Source organism: Schistocerca cancellata, chromosome 4 (assembly GCF_023864275.1).
Source record: "Schistocerca cancellata isolate TAMUIC-IGC-003103 chromosome 4, iqSchCanc2.1, whole genome shotgun sequence".
In the NCBI taxonomy this organism is placed as follows: domain Eukaryota; kingdom Metazoa; phylum Arthropoda; class Insecta; order Orthoptera; family Acrididae; genus Schistocerca; species Schistocerca cancellata.
In genome coordinates this window covers 718,746,445-718,767,464 of record NC_064629.1, presented here as the reverse complement: position 1 = coordinate 718,767,464, position 21,020 = coordinate 718,746,445, and the positions used below count along the sequence as shown (strand labels likewise).

General features: G+C 37.0%; 1 protein-coding gene across 6 annotated transcripts in view; it reads left to right on the top strand.

Moving 5' to 3' along the window:
• Positions 1 to 21,020, top strand: part of LOC126183749 (homeobox protein extradenticle) — a 352,888-nt gene that overhangs the window by 319,480 nt on the left and 12,388 nt on the right. For 2 of the 6 annotated variants that reach the window (XM_049925970.1, XM_049925971.1), the window contains exon 9: positions 11,246 to 12,012. The exons of 3 other annotated variants lie outside the window; for them this stretch is intronic. In XM_049925970.1, coding sequence (XP_049781927.1) covers positions 11,246 to 11,257 — 12 coding nt within the window. In that variant the 3' untranslated portion in view covers positions 11,258 to 12,012. Of the gene's footprint in view, positions 1 to 11,245; positions 13,750 to 21,020 lie in introns of those variants that run through there. One more of the 6 variants, XM_049925969.1, reaches the window with a different exon arrangement.

Below are 21,020 nucleotides of genomic sequence, written 5' to 3'. Positions count from 1 at the left end.
TGCACACACTTAGTGAAGAAACAACTTTCCCAGCCAGTAGTGCCCACATAAAATGAATTTCCTTTCTTTGGATGTAATTACAATAGTCATTGAGATTTTACTGTCTCAGAGAATTAGCTCACACTACAATGTACCAAGAAATAAATGACATTTATTGTGATTTGAAAAAAAAAATGGATTTTAAACCAAAGTAGTCATGCTGTGGTTTAAACTGTGTCCTCTCTTGTAAAATCTGTGTGTCATCTTCTTTCATAGCAGACACATAAAAAGCCTAGTTGTTAGTTATGACATAGACTGCTTTTTGATAAACGTTATGCTCTGAAAATTTATTTCACTCAGTGTTATTTTTATTTTCTAAAAACATGACTTAAAATTTGAATATAACAATATTTTTGTTAAAGGAGACAAATCACATATGTTGTAGCAATTAAATTAGAAACTAATTCAGTAGTTAAGAGACAGATTAGAAATCCAAATTGTTGTGTAGAGTAATGAATTATTCTTGTCTTTTTGAAATTAATTACAAACAGCTATACTAGATATGATTGTTTATTATGATCAATTTTGAATATCTGATAACTTCGTTGCCAGGTGCATACCATGAGTATCAAATTGCTGCACACCTACAAATTGTATATCGGCACAATTATGGAACACTACCATGTACAGATTCACCGTAACTGACAACATCAACCGAAATGCCCAATCAAACACAAATGAATAGTAAAATACAAAATATACATGTATATATTTGTAGCTCTAACTTAAAAAAAGTTCAGAGTTGCATGATGGTTCAGAGTCTGTGGTAAACTGTAAGTCCTTGTAGAACTGGCTTGTTAAGTAACTTCAAATGTCAGAGAAAGGTAAACACATACCACCTTCAATGGCCCTATGCCTAATAAAGCACTGCATTATTCAAACCGACCTTCAAGTTGATGAATGTTTCACCCTTTTAATGGTAACTACCACAGTAGCAAATTTAACCATCACAAATATTTGCTTTTATAGTAGTTAGTGCTATACTTTCAGTTAAACTGCATATCATTTGTGACATGTCTCATTTAACATGTCAATTATTGTAATAGTTAAATATGCTTCTCACCAAAAACTGTTATATAGAATTGCTCCATATTCTTAACTACTTTGAATACAAATACTGTTAAAATGTGAGCAATTGCAATAAACAAAAGGATAACTTAATTCCTGCAATGTGTACAATGCCACACACCGTTGGGTGGCTTGCGGAGTATAAATGTAGATGTAAAACCTTGTACAGAAATCTGTAAGAAAATAAAAGTGGAAAAAGTGCAAATCATGTACAAAAGTTCTAGCTATTGAAATGTCTGATTTCAAACAGAGTACAAGCTCTGCTGACAGTTCATGAAACTAAATACATGATGTAAGCAGGGTGGAGATGGCAGAGAGAGAGAGAGAGAGAGAGAGAGAGAGAGAGAGAGAGAGAGAGATGGATGGGGATACGAGGTACATGAAAACAACCACCAATGTTAATGTTGCCATATGATGGAAAGATTACAGATGATTGCATCTTGTGTCATCACTACATGAAATACATTGTACAGAGGCTTGACTTTGTTACAAGGACATTGCCACATACAATGCTAATCACACCAGCACCTCTCCTTATCAAACAGACTAAATTCTGGCAATGAAAATCTCTCTCTCATCAACTGGATTTTAAACCAGGTACCTCTGGGTTGATTGTAATTACAGCAACACATATTAATAACCTTAGCTGTGGAAGCTCATAATTTAGCGAGTTACATTTCATCTTAGGTCTGTCCTAAAGACATAAACTTAGAAAATCTGTAGACATTCAGTTCATATGCTAAGTAGACAGTCTTCTAATAGCACATAAATTTCTTGCCTATAGCTAGAACCAAATTAGGTGAAGATAAAATAAGATGATCACATAATAATATCATAAGGTCATTTCTACAACTGTTATACAAATGGCCTCGGAGGCATTGAAGCAGACTAGTTCACATAAAGGCTTATGAAGAACAGGATGAAGTGAAAACATATCTGCCTGAAAACTGAAAACTGCAGTATTACTGGAAAAAGAGCTTCATGATGATTTGAGCATTGGTTCTGCTCGAGTTTAAGGAAAGAAGCTAATAATTACTGTAAAGTACAAAACATTCATTGTTTTGTTTCTTTTGACACAGTGTAGGCAATTTGTCTATTTCATTGAAGAAGTAAGTAGTGCCTACACACACAGACTTCACTTACAAATCTCTTGGTCTGTTATTTTGGTGAAAAATGATTGGTATCCAAATGAAGCATTGAGAAAATGCTGAACATTTAACCAGAGGAGAGTTGTTTTTTGACGAACAATGGCTGAATTGTTGAATATATCAAGGGTCCACACACAATGAATGTTCAGCATGTTTTAAAAGTTGGTGCTGTGACTTGAAGATCTTAGGATAATAGCACAAACAGTATGTTGCTTTTGTGGACAAGGTTTTCTCACACAGATTTCCTCTCTAAGCAAGTGTAACTATGGGATACCTAAAAGGACTTTTCCATTATAATGTGACAGATAAAACTGTGTCATCGAAGGCCACTTGCGCAAGATGCTGAAAACTACGGCCTGTGTCCACTCACAGCCCATAAATATGGTAATTGACCTGCAGAAATGATGTTATTAGTGCTTATCCAATGGGGAAGCATGAGTTAAAAGTATTGAACCTTCATGGCTTGCCAGAAGGGTCAGCCATTAATTCAGAGGCTTCAGAGGCATGTGTGAAGACTCTGAACCAACTGAAGCACCATTTCTGATATGTTCCATCTGACAGGACTCAAAAAGAGATCTTGCTCCGAACTGATAATGCATGCCCAAATACAAGTCTCAGAACCCAGTAATAAATCACTAAACCAGACAGAATGTGAGAACCTTATCCAATCTACAGCCCAGATCTGGTTCCCTCTGACTTCCATCTGTTTGGGCCACTGAAGAATTATCTATGTGGGAGACACTTTGGAGGTGACGACAATATAATTCATGCACTGAAAACTTGATTGAGCACTGAAAAAGAGCTTTTACAAATAGAGAATACATGCTCTTAGACAATGATTGTTTAAGGCCATAGAGTGTCATGGAGACTATGTAAAAAAAATAGAAATGTTGATTGATATTGTCACCAAATACTAACTCTTAAGAATAAATGCATTCGGTGAACAAATTGTGGTGCATATTTATCAGATGACCCTAGTATGTTGCATACAAGAATGCACAGAAAGAACATTGAATAATTGTCTGCAAAAATGGTGTTGTCTGATTGTCTAGATTATATTTTTACTGGTGATCAGGTTGTGAATACCTAAGTCTTGTTTTGAAGATAATTGCGATTTTTGGAAGTGTGTCTGATGGAGCTGTGGTAGTAGGACAATAAAATAGGATCTCTTGCAGTAATAAATTTGTTTACGGTCTAAATTGACAGAAGTAGGCTACCTTGCAATTGTATGTGGATATATATAGGCAAAGTTATTAGATTTATTTCAGTTTATTTTAACAAGAAATTCAAAGCAACATAAAATTTTATTGATATTTACTTGGAGTTAAGAGGTAAGTGACAATCTGAAATTGCTCTAAGAATTAAACAAAGTATGAACTGCATATGTTAACTGTAGCCCCTTACATTAATATATGGCATAAATCGTGGCTGTGCATAGTGGCAGTAGTTGGGAGAAAAGGAAAACTTTGGGAAAAGTTTGTGCAGCACATAATACTGATGCAAGGAATTCTACAGTTATTCATTGGTAAAGAAGTACGTTTCGGTGTTCTGTTTGCTATACCAGTAGCCGTGAGTGCACATTAAAATTTGGAAGGTTATATGACTGATGTGTTGCATTCATATGTGTATTCATAGTGAAATGTTTCATTATCGTTTTAAATGTCAGGAATATGTTTTTACTGAAACTGACTGTTCTTACATTCAGCAAGGAAAGGTCTGGAAGAATGTAAATAGTTTGAGTGAGGGATAACACTCATTGAATAGCAGAATTGCAGTGTCTGTCATAGAAGCTCCGGATGGGAAGGGGGTGCAGGTGGGGGTGGAGTGTGGTAGGTGGGTGGAGTGCAGTTGACAAACATTATTTATAACATGCATGATGAATTTTAAATGAGAGAGACTCTACATTTTCTATTCTGTCACTGAATGGAGAAAGCCCCTTCTTTTTGCCTAGATGGGGATACTACTGTAGTACAAAAGATGGCGATCTAACAATAGAATTTGTGTATGGCAAAAAAAAATATTGACTCTTATAATGGAATCGAATAGGCCTAGAAAAACTGATTTTTATCAATAAAAACAAATCAAAACCTAAGTAATCATAAAGTAACATTCAGAAAAAAAATTGGCTGAAAGAGGTACAGTGTGATTGAAATAGACCCAATAAGACAAAACAGATACATGTTGTACTCAGTTACAATTACTTTAGTTGTTGCGTAATCTTCTCCCTCAAATTGTTACAGTGTGAACATTATGAAATAATTTATTCAAGAATGACACTCAGAAGTGGATAACAGTGATGTCTCAAAATATACACTCCTGGAAATGGAAAAAAGAACACATTGACACCGGTGTGTCAGACCCACCATACTTGCTCCGGACACTGTGAGAGGGCTGTACAAGCAATGATCACACGCATGGCACAGCGGACACACCAGGAACCGCAGTGTTGGCCGTCGAATGGCGCTAGCTGCGCGGCATTTGTGCACCGCCGCCGTCAGTGTCAGCCAGTTTGCCGTGGCATACGGAGCTCCATCACAGTCTTTAACACTGGTAGCATGCCGCGACAGCGTGGACGTGAACAGTATGTGCAGTTGACGGACTTTGAGCGAGGGCGTATAGTGGGCATGCGGGAGGCCGGGTGGACGTACCGCCGAATTGCTCAACACGTGGGGCGTGAGGTCTCCACAGTACATCGATGTTGTCCCCAGTGGTCGGCGGAAGGTGCACATGCCCGTCGACCTGGGACCGGACCACAGCGACGCACGGATGCACGCCAAGACCGTAGGATCCTACGCAGTGCCGTAGGGGACCGCACCGCCACTTCCCAGCAAATTAGGGACACTGTTGCTCCTGGGGTATCGGCGAGGACCATTCGCAACCGTCTCCATGAAGCTGGGCTACAGTCCCGCACACCGTTAGGCCGTCTTCCGCTCACGCCCCAACATTGTGCAGCCCGCCTCCAGTGGTGTCGCGACAGGCGTGAATGGAGGGACGAATGGAGACGTGTCGTCTTCAGCGATGAGAGTCGCTTCTGCCTTGGTGCCAATGATGGTCGTATGCGTGTTTGGCGCCGTGCAGGTGAGCGCCACAATCAGGACTGCATACGACCGAGGCACACAGGGCCAACACCCGGCATCATGGTGTGGGGAGCGATCTCCTACACTGGCCGTACACCACTGGTGATCGTCGAGGGGACACTGAATAGTGCACAGTACATCCAAACCGTCATCGAACCCATCGTTCTACCATTCCTAGACCGGCAAGGGAACTTGCTGTTCCAACAGGACAATGCACGTCCGCATGTATCCCATGCCACCCAACGTGCTCTAGAAGGTGTAAGTCAACTACCCTGGCCAGCAAGATCTCCGGATCTGTCCCCCATTGAGCATGTTTGGGACTGGATGAAGCGTCGTCTCACGCGGTCTGCACATCCAGCACGAACGCTGGTCCAACTGAGGCACCAGGTGGAAATGGCATGGCAAGCCGTTCCACAGGACTACATCCAGCATCTCTACGATCGTCTCCATGGGAGAATAGCAGCCTGCATTGCTGCGAAAGGTGGATATACACTGTACTAGTGCCGACATTGTGCGTGCTCTGTTGGCTGTGTCTATGTGCCTGTGGTTCTGTCAGTGTGATCATGTGATGTATCTGACCCCAGGAATGTGTCAATAAAGTTTCCCCTTCCTGGGACAATGAATTCACAGTGTTCTTATTTCAATTTCCAGGAGTGTATAATCAGAATTATGTAGACAACTTACATAATATCAGAGCTGTAAGACTTTGACAGTAGGCCTCCGGTGCATGTTTAGTTTATTTTGTTGTTAGTGCTGTGTTAAACAGTTCATCTGGTTATGATGCAGAAGGAAGAGAATGAAGCATAAGAGGTCTATGGTCTAACTAGTGCCACATACCAGCATAATGTCTTGCCTTTTCTGTTCATCCACAGAGTACACCGTTATAAATTCTCAAATACAGCAGATACAGTGTACAAACATAATGAATAATATCTCAGGAATATCCTGATGTTGTCTATAAACAAATGTTTCTTGCTATATGATTTCTATTAAAAATGATAGATCCAAATCATTTTGTCATATACATTCTACAGTTGAGGGGGATTAGAGAGAAGTCTGTGGCGATCTGCAGAGTGCACACTGTTTGCAAAAAAGCAGGAACCTGAATCAGATAGTCCTGGTATGGTACAAAGGGTTACTATCTGCATTTGATCACTGCAGCATTTACTAAATAAAAGAGTAGATGAGTTCTGTCTAACATCTGTTCCATGATAGCAAGAGTCATTCAATTGACCATTGACCTTAACAAAGGAAAATCATTTTAAGTAAATCACACTGTGAAAAATACCTTCTTTACCTGAATTCATTGGCTGAGTAAGAATGAAAAAAACACATTCATACCCAGATTTTTAATAGAACCTGACTTGTAATCATTTGTGATATACTGAAAAGTTGTAAATACATCCCAAATTTAAAGGTGAAATCTGTGGTACTCAACCTGTGAATGCTGCAGTGCTGGGAGGGGGAGGATGGTGAGCCCATCATCCCGGCTGCCTTTTACCCCTGGGAGAGATTCCCAGTATTCAATGTAGTAGCAGGCAGAGTGGACCTGGGCCAATGCAGAGGGACTAGAACCTGAAAAATTTTGTGCTCCTAATTGTGATAGAAGCTGGGACCTCCAGATAAATAGCAGAACATTATAAAGAATAGGAAATAAAGACTAATAATCTGTCCACTAGACTACCATGCCCACATTCAAAATTTATAAACACCATTAAAAATTTGCTGCAATTGAAAATCTAGTATAGAATAAAATACGTGTAAGAGAACAGACCGCTACTTCTGAAATGAGGTGGTCACACACACACACACACACACACACACACACACACACACACACACACACACACACTGCTGCTGTATTGAGCATACTGGGGTGAGTGGTGATCTTGGATGGGGTGTGAGGCAGGGAAATAGAAGATCTGTGGAGTGAGAAGATGGAGAAATGAGACACATGGACACTGAGAATAAGTTTTGAGGTGGTACCTGTAGCTGTGTGTAGGGCAGGTTAGAGGATAGATATTCTGGGAGCTATAGAGATAGAGATATTGACAGATAGTTCATTTGTTCAAGGAAGTGTGGTAAGACTGTGTTACAGGCCAAATGATAATTCTATAATACAAAAAAGTGATTAACATTAAGAACTTCAGTAATTTTATGACCATAATAGGTTACTAAATTTTGATATTTAGATACAGCATTCACATTAAGCAACTTTTGGTTTAATTATATTCTCTGTTATTTTCATAGATAAGCAGAAATAAATTTATTTAATGTAGATCTCAGACGTTTTGTCCTATTTCCAGTCAAACTATGTGTGTGTTTAACCTTTCCATTGGCTGTTGTATTATTTGATAATGATATGGGAAAGGCAAATGTAGATGGACATAAGCTTTCAGTACATGTAAGTAGATACACTGTGCAGAGAGGAGTAGTTGCCATATGTGTTAAAAATTTATCATAGTGTGAAAAATTTAGAAACTAAAATTTTTTTTGTAAAGCAACAGATAGAGGCATGTGTGCGAGAGCTTAAACTAAATAAAGGTAGTTTTAGAATTATAGCTGTGTATAGGTCCCCATTGGGAAATATTCAGCTATTTTTGAAAAACTTGTGTTCTATGTTGTGCTGTATGTCAGACCAAGGGAAGCAAGTTATTGTTTCAATGTGGATTTTTGGACAGAGTCTGATAGAAAGCTTGCCCTTGAAGTATTACTTGGTTCTTTCAATTCGACATCAGTTACTGATTTCCCTACTCTGGTGGTACAGGAAAGCAGCACAGTGATAGATAATGTTTCTCTAGACAAGAAAAATTCAATCAAATAAAAACTTTTCCTGTTAAGAATGGTCTGTCTGAACATGATGCACAGCTAGTTAAGGCATATGTTATAGCTCCACACAGTAATGCAAAATAGTCCTCCAAAATAGTGCTTTCAGATTACAAAATTAAAACAATTTGGAATGTTGTTAAAAGGGAAACAAGGCAAACTGAAAGCACAAGAAGACTGTATTTCCATCAAACTCAATCAAAACTTTTGTTAACAAAAAGTCAGAAGTAGAAAACATTATTAATAATCATTTTTAAGTGTTTTAGAAGAAATATGATCCAGCTATTCATTAAAAAATTCAAGGCAATATATGGATGAGGCAATACTTATGCAATTTGATAGAACTGAAATTCAGCCAACCTCTCGTACTGAAATTAGGAAAATAATAAATTCACTCAACAGTAAAAGCTTGCATGGAACTGATGGCATTTCCCAAGGAGTACTAAAAGCTTGTTCCCAACAGATAAGTAGGATTCTGAGCCACATATGTAATAGCTCACTGAAAGAGAGCATTTTTCCAGATAGACTGAAAAATGCTATTATTAAAATATTGCATACAAAGGGGGATAGGAGTGATGCTAACAACTACCATCCAATCTCACTTCCAACAGCTTTATCCAAAATTCTTGAAAAAGTAATGTATTAAAGATTAGCTTCACATATTTGTAAAAATGAAGTACTAACAAAATGCCAGTTTGGTTTTCAGAAAGGCTTTTCAGCAGAAAATGCTCTATATGCTTTCACTGATCAAATATTAAATGCTCTGAATAAATGAACTTCACCCACTAGGATTTTTTGTGAACTTTCAAAGGCTTTTGACTGTGTGAATCGTGAAACTCTTCTAGATAAGCTTAAGTATACGTGGTATGAATGGGACAGTGCACAAATGGTTTAATTCATGTTTAACTGGAAGAATGCAAATGGTTGAAATTAACAGCACAGATAGTCTGCAAAAAACACTGGAGTCCTTCAACTGGGAAGATATCAAGAATAGTGTGCCACAGAGTTCAGTCTTGGCTCCCTTATTGTTCTTAATATATATTAATGACTTGCCAATCTATGTTCATGAAGATGCAAAGCTAGTCCTTTTTGTTGGTGATACAAGTATAGTAATCACATCCAGCAAACAAGAATCAGCTGAGGAAATTGTAAAAAATGTCTTTCAGAAAATTGTTAAGTAGTTATCTGCAAATGGATTCTCACTAAATTTTGAGAAAACACAGTACATACAATTCTGTACAGTAAATGGCATAACACCATTGATAAATATAGACTTTGAACATAAGGCTATTACTAAGGCAGAATATTCAAAACATCTGGGGTGTGTGTGTATTGATGAGAAATTCAATTGGAAGGAACAGATTGATGATCTGCTAAAACGGTTAGTTTCAGCTACTTAAGCTATTAGGGTTATTGCAAATTTTGGTGGTAAAAATATCAGTAATATAACCTACTATACCTATTTTCATTTGCTGCTTTCATATGGCATCATATTTTGGGGTAATTCATCATTAAGAGAAAAAGTATTCATTGCACAAAGCGTGTAATCAGGATAATAGCTGGAGCCCACCGAAGATCACCTTGCAGACATTTGTTGAAGGATATTCACAGTAACTTCACAATACATAAATTCACTTATGAAATTTGTTATTAATAACCCATTCCACTTCAAAAATAATTGTGAAGGGCATAGCTACATCACTAGAAGAAACAATGGTCTTCACCATTCTGGGTTAAATCTGACTTTGGCACAAAAAGGGGTGAATTATGTTGCTACAAAAATCTTTGGTTATTTGCCAAATAGCATTAAAAGTCTGACAGATATCCAACCAACATTTAAAAATAAATTTAAAGAATTTCTGAATGACAACTGAAAAAAATTATATTGTGTAAAGAAAACTTATGTTAAACTGACACATTCCACATCATTACGAAATGTTGTATTCATGATCTGTGGAAGAAGTATTAATGTAATGTAATGCACTTGAAGGAGGGACATTATCCAGTGCTAAAATGCTGGATTTACTTTGGGATAAATAAAGTTAGTACTGTATGGTGAAAAGTCTGGAGCAAATTTGCTAAATTACTCAAGTTAGTTGCCACAGTAAGCATAGACTTCATCTTTCCCAACATTTGAAAAAATAATAGAGAGATGTCTCCCATCTCTGTTATTTCATTTCCTCAACAGACACATTTCACAACATTTCAAGAGTGATATTTATAGTAGAACTTTGACCACTTTTTAAGCATGTGCACTCTGTTTCTATAAACATTTAAATCTGGTGGTAAATTATATTGTTTGATATGTGGCAGCAGTTAAGGGCCAACCTTTTTTGTGAGAGAGCTTTAGCTTTTTGTGGCAAACAAAGTATTTAAGCATCACTGTAAATTCATCTCTGTATACCATCATAAATGTGTATTCTCTGCATTACTAATTAATGGTCATTGTAATATTTCACCTATGGTTATTATGTGGACTTCAAACTCTGTAGTTGTTGCATGGTTACTGTTAGTTGTTCCTGTGAATTAACTGCCTGTTTGTGATGTTGGGTGGTGATGGTGTTTGGTGGTGTTGCTCTATATTGTGATTTCTTGATTTCAGTTTACCCTTTGCGCTCATTTGTTCGCGGTTACCAGTCATCTGAATACTGATATCTGTATTTGGTTTTCTACATGCTTTTACCAGTTACACATGCTAGTTCACTGTAGTGCACATAATATTCACTACGTTAAGACATGAGGAGTATTGTGCTGTTCTGCTTTCTTTGATTTTAATACCATAAGACCACATTTATGAATCAGAATTTTCCAATAATTTGTATAAAAACACCATTCACATGAGCATTGTAAAATTTTCTCATACTGGATATGATCACATAAGATCCAAGTGGGACTGGTAACACTCAGCAAATATTCATGAGTGATGCAAAAAATTTCCAAACTGATGTTTGAGAGAGTTTACTAAACAGATGTTAGCGCAAAGGGTCAGTGGCTTGTTTGAAAAGGACATGAAAATTCTTTTAAGATTTAATCTTTTGTGACTATACATCCAAAACTTTGACTGAGAATTCATTTGGTTTGGTATAGGTACACCAATGAACTGTCGAGAACAAGATGGAAAGCACACCCACCACAACAGCCACAACCACCCAGGCCTTCGCTGGATTTGTGTAGGCGTGTGTGCGTGCGTGTGTTGGTTCTAATGCTAATTCTCGATCAGTGTTTTCTTAAGAAAATATAGTGAAGTGTTTTAAGAACAAAATTTCTTAGTCTAATTTTCTTCGTTCCCTGTTTTTGTGTGTGAGGCTCATGTGAATATTCATTGTAGGACAAGATATTAGTGACACATACAATCTCAGTGAGATATGGATGTTAAGAAGAAGAACAGCACATACTCATAAAACATTTAAGTACCATTTCTGCATAGGCAAGGTTCAATTTTATCCCAGAGTAAAGACCTCAAGAGTATGTACAGTACTGGAAATATGGGATGAATTGTTTTATTCATGAGAATTTTACTGGAAAAGAAACTTGCTGTTTAGAAGCCGGTGTTGAGATCGGACCTGTGTTCTACTATGCGCCTTAGTTTTGTGGAGCATAGAACTGAGAAGTTATTGAGATCCACCACACAGCAATAAATCAGTATACGAATAAGATAATAAATATCAAATAATGTAGAAGAAAATTTATTTTTATAGCATTTTCTTCAACTTTGTGAAAATGTTTTTGAGTAAAAAAAGAACTGTAATTTTGAATTTTGGAGTGGCGTGCGATTGAAGGCATAGCTATCAAGGAAGAGCTAAGCTGAGCGGTCATCAAGAGTGCCTCACAATACGTCCTCAGTAGTCACACAAGTATGTTAAGCTCAGAGTCATTGTTTGTCTTCTTCACTGATAGTTGTTCATATGCTTGTTGCTTTTGTCATGTTTTTTGCTGTTGAACATACTGAGGAGAACAGAAAAATTGTGTATTAAGTTGCAGATCTTCATTCACACTGTTGCATACTGTGGAGAGTCTTTCTGTAGACTGTGTTCCTATACTGGTACCGTTACATCAATGTAGGATTGTTGCTGTTTGTGTGAGTCAGCATTGATGCGGCTCTTATCTTCCAGCTGTCATACATTGTTATTGGTGGACATTCTTCTTTTTATATATAAATTAGACAGTAGTTCAGAGTTACACACATTTACTACATTTTCGTTTTGGAAATAATTTCATACCATACCAGCCCACATGAAAAATTAATGGCAGCACTTCAAGTACTTCCATTTTATAGTATAGGTTGGATAACCCTTTTTACAGTGACATGTTTACTGTGATAAAACTGAGTTACTGCTAACATAAGAATTTGGCTACTTTTGCTGTCTTGCTATGTGAAATAATAATATTGATAGAAGAGTGTGGAATTAAACCAATAATGTTTGTCTTCCACTCAGCATACAGTTAATTGCAGATTTCCTGTTGTGCAGTGTTTGGTGTTAATAAATATGTAACCAAACAGATCATAACAATCCCTAATTTCTATCAAGTTTCCAAATTTCTGTGCACTGGAAATCAGTTCTTGTGATTCCTCATTTGCTAAATAGCTTTGCTCAGTGCTATTTAAAATGAATGGTTGATTGAAGACATGAATACAATATAAGGAAATTTACTGACTATTGTTTTTAAAACGTTATGTGAAAGTCTGTTTGGCAGCTATCTTCCTGAATACTTTTGTAGGTCATGACCAACTAAAATCATACATTTTCAGAAATGAAAAATAAATCATTATATTGTTTTTAGATTGAAAATGGTTTTGCTTCACAATGCTGACTCACATTGGCATTTAGATTTTTATGATGGTTGTTACAAATTATTTCTGTTGTTTCTCAGTGTGTTTGCAAATAGCAGGCTGTTATGTTTTAGCTTTTTGTTAGAATTTTAGAGAGAGAGAGAGAGAGAGAGAGAGAGAGAGAGAGAGAGAGAGTATTCATTAGTTCATTATCATAGTTGTTTATGCATGTATTATATCTGTTTCAGTGTAGTGTTATACAGAGCTTTGTGTCAGTATGAATTTTGACTGTATGTTTGCTATTCTTGCATTTTTTGTTGTACATAAAACACTGAAATTTTAAGTCATTGAGATGTGATAGTGGCAATTTAGCTAAGCCTGCTGTAGTAATTATGGCTACAAGGCATGAAGGTACAGAAATAAAGATTATCATCCAGTACTAAAAGAGGGCTCTGTAAGTTTATCTTAGATTAAATACTTAATTATTCTCTCCTTAGTAGAATATACAAATAAAATAGCTGTAAATATTATCAAATTGATTTTTTTTTTGTTTAGAACATACCATTCAAAGTTTCAGCCTCATTCTATTTAGTGTCCTCTTTTTGTGGCTTCACTGCAAAATAAATCAGTTACATGAATTTCCAAAAGCTAATTGTTTTACTGTTCAATGACAGAATGGTTTTGAAAATTTTTAAAAACTGTGTTAAGGGTTTTTAATCACTGAGAACAAAGAAGTTTTTCTCGATTTATGCAAGATTCATGCAAGACTAGACAGTATGTTGATTCAGGTACCAAAGAAAGAAGGTATTCAATTTGTTAATTACATATCTGCCTGAATCTTCACAGCACCCCCCCCCCCCCCCCCGCACCACCACCTGCATCCCCCACCCCCCACCCCCCACCCCCACCTGCACCCCTCCCACCACCACCTGCACCCCACCACCACCACCTGCACCCCCCCACCACCACCACCACCTGCTCCCCCCACCCCCACCCCCACGTAAGAAATTAATCTTTTATAATGTAGAGTTTGTCCTGATAGAAATTAATAACTGGAGGCAATCCAACAATATGTAAAAGAGGGATGTGATTTTTAATTTTTTCATGAACTGAATAGTTTATTATTAGTAATTTATAGGTGTCAATTCAGCTTTATTTGCATGGACGTTGTTCAGTGCATATCAGTTGCTATTTATATATTCAGTTTTTTTCTTCTGCCATTGATTTATGGCATGCATTTTAAAAGAAACTGCTGCTACATTTCAGTTTTGTTGTGTGTAATCAGCATTAATAATCTGCATCTTTCTTTATGTTGTTCTCTGTAAGTAATTATAAATAAGCAAGTAAATGAAACAAAATTGTAAATTTTGTATTCATTGTATAAGTTTAATGTATGGGAGGCAAAATATATGCTAGTAATAGAATTAACTGAACAGTTTTGAAATGTTCAAGGTGTGCAGTAGTAGATTGCATTTCCATCTTGTTTCTTGTCAGTTTAGATGATGTACAGGTAAAATAGCCGTTTCATAACTGGGATTGATTAGAGTTTGATACTTTTCATCTTGATTAATATTTCCCAGGATCTATACTTATTCAAAGTCATGCAACACAACTCTTGAGAGACCTGTGACTTACGTGTGTTAGTCTCACTATCAGCAAAACAACAGATCCTAATAATAAATTAATCTTTTCTTTATACAAAAGAAACTTTGGTCTTTAAATCAGGTAGATCATATTGTACAATGAAGTTCCTAATTGGGATAATGGTGTCTTTATGATTTTAGTAAGTATTTATGACCATTACCATAATCCTTATACAATGTTTGTGTTAGAGTTCCTTGAGGAAATTTTCCTACCTAGGTCATCTTTCTATTATGCCCTGGGGTGGAGGGAACAGTACTTCCGTGGTTTTGTAATACAAAATGTGAAGAACATTTGAAATCCTCCACTTGCTGTTTGAACCAAGGGCTTTTGATTCTGATTGTATTTGACTTATTTATTTAGGTTTGCTTCTCATTTGGAGCCTGTAGATAAGATACACACTACCAATCCAAGGATCTACAATAGAATGTTACAGTAAAGTATTTGTGTTTTATTTTGAGGAAAGCTTTAACACAATAGATTTGAAAAGGATTTGAACTGAAACATTGATAGTGGAGTTTGTCACTAATGTAATTTTTGGGATCTGCTGTCCATTACAATTTTTAATTAGTAGATTCTCTGTGATCTGTATGCTGATTTGATGACAATGAAAAGTGCCTTTCTGTTGCATTTGTAAGATTTTTAAATTGCTACTACTTGTTTACCTTTTAATGTGCCAATTGTCTATACAACTATGAGTCAGTATTCACTACTGAATATATTAGATGCTGAATGTCAAGGAGCAACTTATCAGGGTTATATTTGCATGATCGTGATACATACATTAACTTTAATACAACATTAATTTTAATACAACATGGAATATCATGCACACTTTGTAAAACCACATGAACAAAACTAGTAAAAGTAAAATTAAATTGCTCTACTTTCCCCATCAGTGCTGGCATTCATACACAGACATGTTAATGCAAGGATAATGTGTATGAAAAGGTCATAGCTGATTTCCTTTCTTATTGTTATGTAACTAAACTAATCTTCCATCTCTGATGAGCTTGTTAGCAATTATAACTTTCTTTCTTTTCATGGCCTCAGCTTCACGTCATGTTGGCCACAGTATTTCTTCATTGCTAATTTTGTCTAGTTTTAATAGCTGTAAAATTCCTGATAATGCCACATATCAAAACTGTTCAGTATATCTTTTCACTGTTTCTCAATTATTTATATTTTGCTACATGCATATATTTACTCTGCAAAGTGAAAATTCCTTATTTTCCTCATTTGAATGACAGTTGATGTCCCTGAATTATTTTGCTATTGATTTTAAAGTTGTGTGTGCATAGCTTTTATCTTGGTTTCCAACTGATTGTTAGTATTGCAATACCACATATAGTCTATGTTAGTTCTTCCATATTACTGACAGTGGATGTAATTCCTGCTTTATTACTAAAGTTAAATTTCAAATGTGTTATTGCTAAAATTGTTTCTCCTTGACACACTCTGCACCTGAATATAAAACCCAGTTGCATAATTTGTGAAGTGTGGCATTACTTCTTTCTGGCCTTGTAATTTCACTATCCCTATTTTACATTTCCAGTAGATATATGCAGTTGAATAACACTGATGATTCCAAGCATAATTTCTTCTTCGTAACTGGAATAACACAGTTGGAGAAGGAAGAAATAGAATCACTAAGAATACCTTGATCTTATTAAGGAACAATAGTGACAATGACTAGACTTTTGCACACACAACTTGCTAATGTTGTAACCTAATTGGTTCCATTATTGTCTTCGTAAAACATATGGAGAAAATATACTGAATGTTGTGAGAGATTAAAAGATCAACAAGTAAATTGAAAAATGGAGGTTATGAATTAAAGGTAAGGAAAAAAGGGAATGTGCATTATCAACTATGAATTTGACTTGGTATTCTAACACCTTTTACAAATTCAGAAAAGGCAAAAATAGTATATAGATTCAAACAACATTAAGAAAACATTCTTTAGAAATAGACATGCAGTATGTGAGCAAAGTATGCGGCCACCCCAAATAACACATGTTTTTCATATTAGGTGCATTTTGCTGCCACTTACTGCCATGTACTCCATATCACCGACCTCAGTAGTCATTAGACATTATGAGAGAGCAGAATGGGGTGCTCCGTGGAACTCACGGACTTCGAACATGGTCAGGTGATTGGGTGTCACTTGTCATATGTCTGTACGTGACGTTTCCACACTCCTAAACGTCACTAGGTCCTCTGTTTCCGATGTGATAGTGAAGTGGAAACGTGAAGGGACATGTACAGCACCAAAAGCTTACAGGCTAACCTTGTCTGTTGACTGACAGAGACTGCTGACAATTGAAGAGTGTTGTAATGTATAATAGGCAGACATCTATCCAGACCATCACACAGGAATTCCAAACTGCATCCGGGTCCACTGCAAGTACTATGGCAGTTAGGTGGGAGGTGAGACAACTTGGATTTCATGGTCGAGCGGTTGTTCATAAGCCACACATCATACTGATACGTGCCAAACGACACCTCACTTGGTGTAAGGACCATAGACATTGGATGATTGAACGGTGGAAAAAAGTTGTGTGGAGTGACGAATCACGGTACACAATGTGGCGATCCGATGGTAGGGTTTGGGTATGGCGAATGCCATCTGCCAGCATGTGTAGTGCCAACTGTAAAATTCGGAGGCAGTGGTGTTATGGTGTGGTCATATTTTTCGTGGAGAGGGCTTGCACCCCTTGTTGTTTTGCATGGCATTATCACAGCACAGGCCTTTTGATGTTTTAAGCACCTTCTTGCTTCCCACTGTTGAAGAGCAATTTGGGGATGGCAATTCCATCTTTCAACATGATCGAGCACCTGTTCATAATGCATGGCCTGTGGCGGAGTGGTTACATGACAATAGCATCCCTGTAATGGACTGGCCTGCACAGTCCTGACCTGAATCATATAGAACACCTTTGGGATATTTTGGATCGCTGACTTCGTGCCAGGCCTCACCGACTGAGATTGATACCTCTCCTCAGTGCTGCACTCTGTAAAGAATGGGCTGCCATTCCCCAAGAAACATTCCAGCACCTGACTGAATGTGTGCCTGTGAGAGTGGAAGCTGTGATAAAGGCTAAGGGTGGGCCAACACCATATTGAATTCCAGCATTACCGATGGAGGGTGCCACGAACTTGTCAGTAATTTTCAGCCAGGTGTCCGGATACTTTTGATCACATAGTGTGTCATTATGCAATGAATGAATATATTTTCCAGGGGCAAAGAAATGATGAAGTTTAGGGCTTAACATATCTGCATGGTGAGGACATTTCAGATGAAGCACTTGCTATGGATGGGAAGGAAATTAGCCATGTCCTTTTCAAAGGAACCATCTTGACATTTGCCTTAAGCTATATAGGAAACCACAGGAAGTCTGTCTCAGGATGGCTGTATGAGGACTAGAACTACTGTGCTCTTGAATGCAAGTCCAGTAGGTTACCACTGCTCCACACCACTCAGTAAAAGAGTTCAGATTGTAAATATAATGTGAACTACATTTGTTACATGACTTTTAGAATTGGAAGGAAATAATTTCCAGTTGAGTCTGTTAGTTTAAAAAATTTGAGATTTTATAAGTTTGATTGTCAGGCAACTTTTCTATCATCTTTATAAATAAAAGTAGCAGAATTATTACTCCAAATGAAATGAGTTGACAACTAATTATTTTACTCTTAATACAGCATTTCCTGCAATGGCTGTGTGTGACAAGCCAGAACTGTGTACCTGACCAGGATTCAATTATGGATGGAAACGATGTTACTCTGTGGTACAAATCAGTGGCTAATAGTGTACATTTGGTTGTGGCAGTGAGGGGTAGGAGGTGATCTGTAAAAGGACAAAGCAAGAGAAATAGTAACAAGTGTATATAAATATGAGAATTACTCAATGATTTCCTTTGACTAGTGTCACAGAAGTTCAGAAAGTTCCCTGGGGATGCATTGTCTTGTAACTTGAAATTTAAGTGAGAATACTGTTCACTGTTCAATAAATGCAGTACATCTCCCCACTATCTCTTTACAATAGCATTTCTTCAAGACCAACTGTGTTGCCTGGGAAGGCTGTGGTAATGACCATGAATTTATCATGATCATCACCTAGGCCATCAATCCATGTCCACTGTAGTTGTCACATTTCACTATGTTTCTGACATGCAAATGCATTCCCCATTATCTACATACAGACTGATATCCAAAATTACATTTTAGAATGAACTAGGATTCATTTGAGATGATCATCCTGATCCACTGTCATAATTTCCAGACACAATGTTCACTGCAGTCTGACAAGGCAGTGGGTGTAGATCTTTAGCACACATAAGACAAGCTAGAAGCATCTAGTCCTACATAATTTGTTTCTCTTGAAATGGTCCTGGTGGAAATTTGATGTCTCCTATGTTATAAAGTAGCAGTGGACATACTCTTTTTTGCCAATTGGCGTGTACACCCTATATTACCTTCACATAGGAAATGCACAGTGTTCCCCTTGCTGCAGCAGTTTTCTTCACTTTTCAGGTCACAGTTTCTGCAACTTTTATCACAATCACAAAAGAAGTAACAGTCTCCTGGCATGGCCTGCAATGGTTTTTGTGAATTCCACTAGGACAATGTGCCTCTCACTGCTCCCTACCACTAAGATCATACAATTAAATCTCTGAAATGAAGAGAATGGTGTGAAAATATAATTGTTTGTCTATAGTTGCCAAGCAGAACACTTTAATGTGTATTGCATTTTTTAGCTTGTTGTATTCATGAGATGACCCATTGCCTGTTGTTGTTCTTGTGTCTTATCCATAATATTTTTTATCAAATATTGTTTTCCATTGCATGAAGTTCCCATTTACCCTTTTGTTTAGCTGATATCAAATGAAATATGAACTAGCATCTGAGTAATACAAGACAAATATAACTGAATTGAGGAGGAAAATAAAAAGATGTTCATCCTTTAAAAAGCCACTTCTTTGCACACAACCACAAGTTTGTTGTAATTTCTGTGTTCAAGTACTCTTACCTATCGCTTTTTACACTTCAGTCTTAATTATTAATATTTATTAATTCCCCAGATACTAGATTTGTTTGTAATTTTATAATTTTTTTATGATTGATCTGTTTACCTGATGTTTCAGATTTTCCTGATGTGATAGATAGATCAAACATATCTGAGAATCAAGATGGGTTTTAGATTGCATTTTTGAACAATATTTTGACACATACCCTAGATGTTTTCTTAAATTGATACAAATAATAATGTTTTAATATTTCCATTTTACCTCGAACCACTAAAATTTTAATTTTGCTGTAATTTTAGTCCCTATAATTTGCGTAATTGTCTACATTATCACATTTCATTCCAGTTGGTACTATGAGTTACTATTTATCATCAGTGAGTCTTGTAGTCTTGTGTACAGATGACTTTCCTTTTCTGTAGCTACCCCTGTCACTTTTACATTTCTTCTTTGTCATTTCTAATAAGACTGTCAAGGGGATCTAAAGTCACATTAAAGGGGGGGGGGGGGGGGGGAGATTCCTGTTTTCCTTCATTTTCCATTGAAGACAGCTTCATTTATAAGTTTTACAGTTCATGTTAGTAAAATCTATATCTGATAGCAAGTATTTACTTCCTGTTTATTTAATGTTGACAGACTGTTATTCATCCCAGTTTACCATTTATTATATTAGGAAAATTTATCATGTTATTTGAAGTCTTCATTTCACTGTACACTGTGGTGACAAAAGGCATGTGGTCTGATCAGATGAGTCCTGATTTCAGTTGGTAAGAGCTGATGGTAGGGTTTGTGAGTGGCACAGACCCTATGAAGCCATTGACCCAAGTAAACAATGAGGCCCTGTGAAAGCTGGTGGTGGCTCCGTAATGGCATGGGCTGTGTTTACATGAAATGGACTGGGTCCTCTGGTCCAACTGAGCTACTTGGAGACCATCTGCAGCCATCCATGTACTTCATGTTCCCAAACTGAGATGGAATTTTTATGGATGATAATGTAACAAATCATCAGGCCACATTTTTCACAATTGGTTTGAGGAACATTCTGAATGGATGGTTTGGCCACCCAGATTGCCCTACATGAATACCATCAAATATTTATGGGGCATAATTGAGAGGTCAATTTGTGCACAAAATCTTGCACTGGCAACACTTCCTCACAATTATGGACAGCTATAAAGGCAGCATGGCTCAATATTTATGCAGAGATGTCCCAATGACTTGCTGAGTCCACGCCACATATAGCTGCTGCACTACACCAGGCAGGAGGAGGCCCCACACAATATTAGGAGGTATCCCATGACTTCTGTCACCTCGTTGTGTGTATATACATCAGTGCAGCTTTAATTATTCTACATGTAGCTCCAAATGAACTTACCTTTCATTTTTGAAAATGATGAAATTTCATTAATGACACACTGACTTC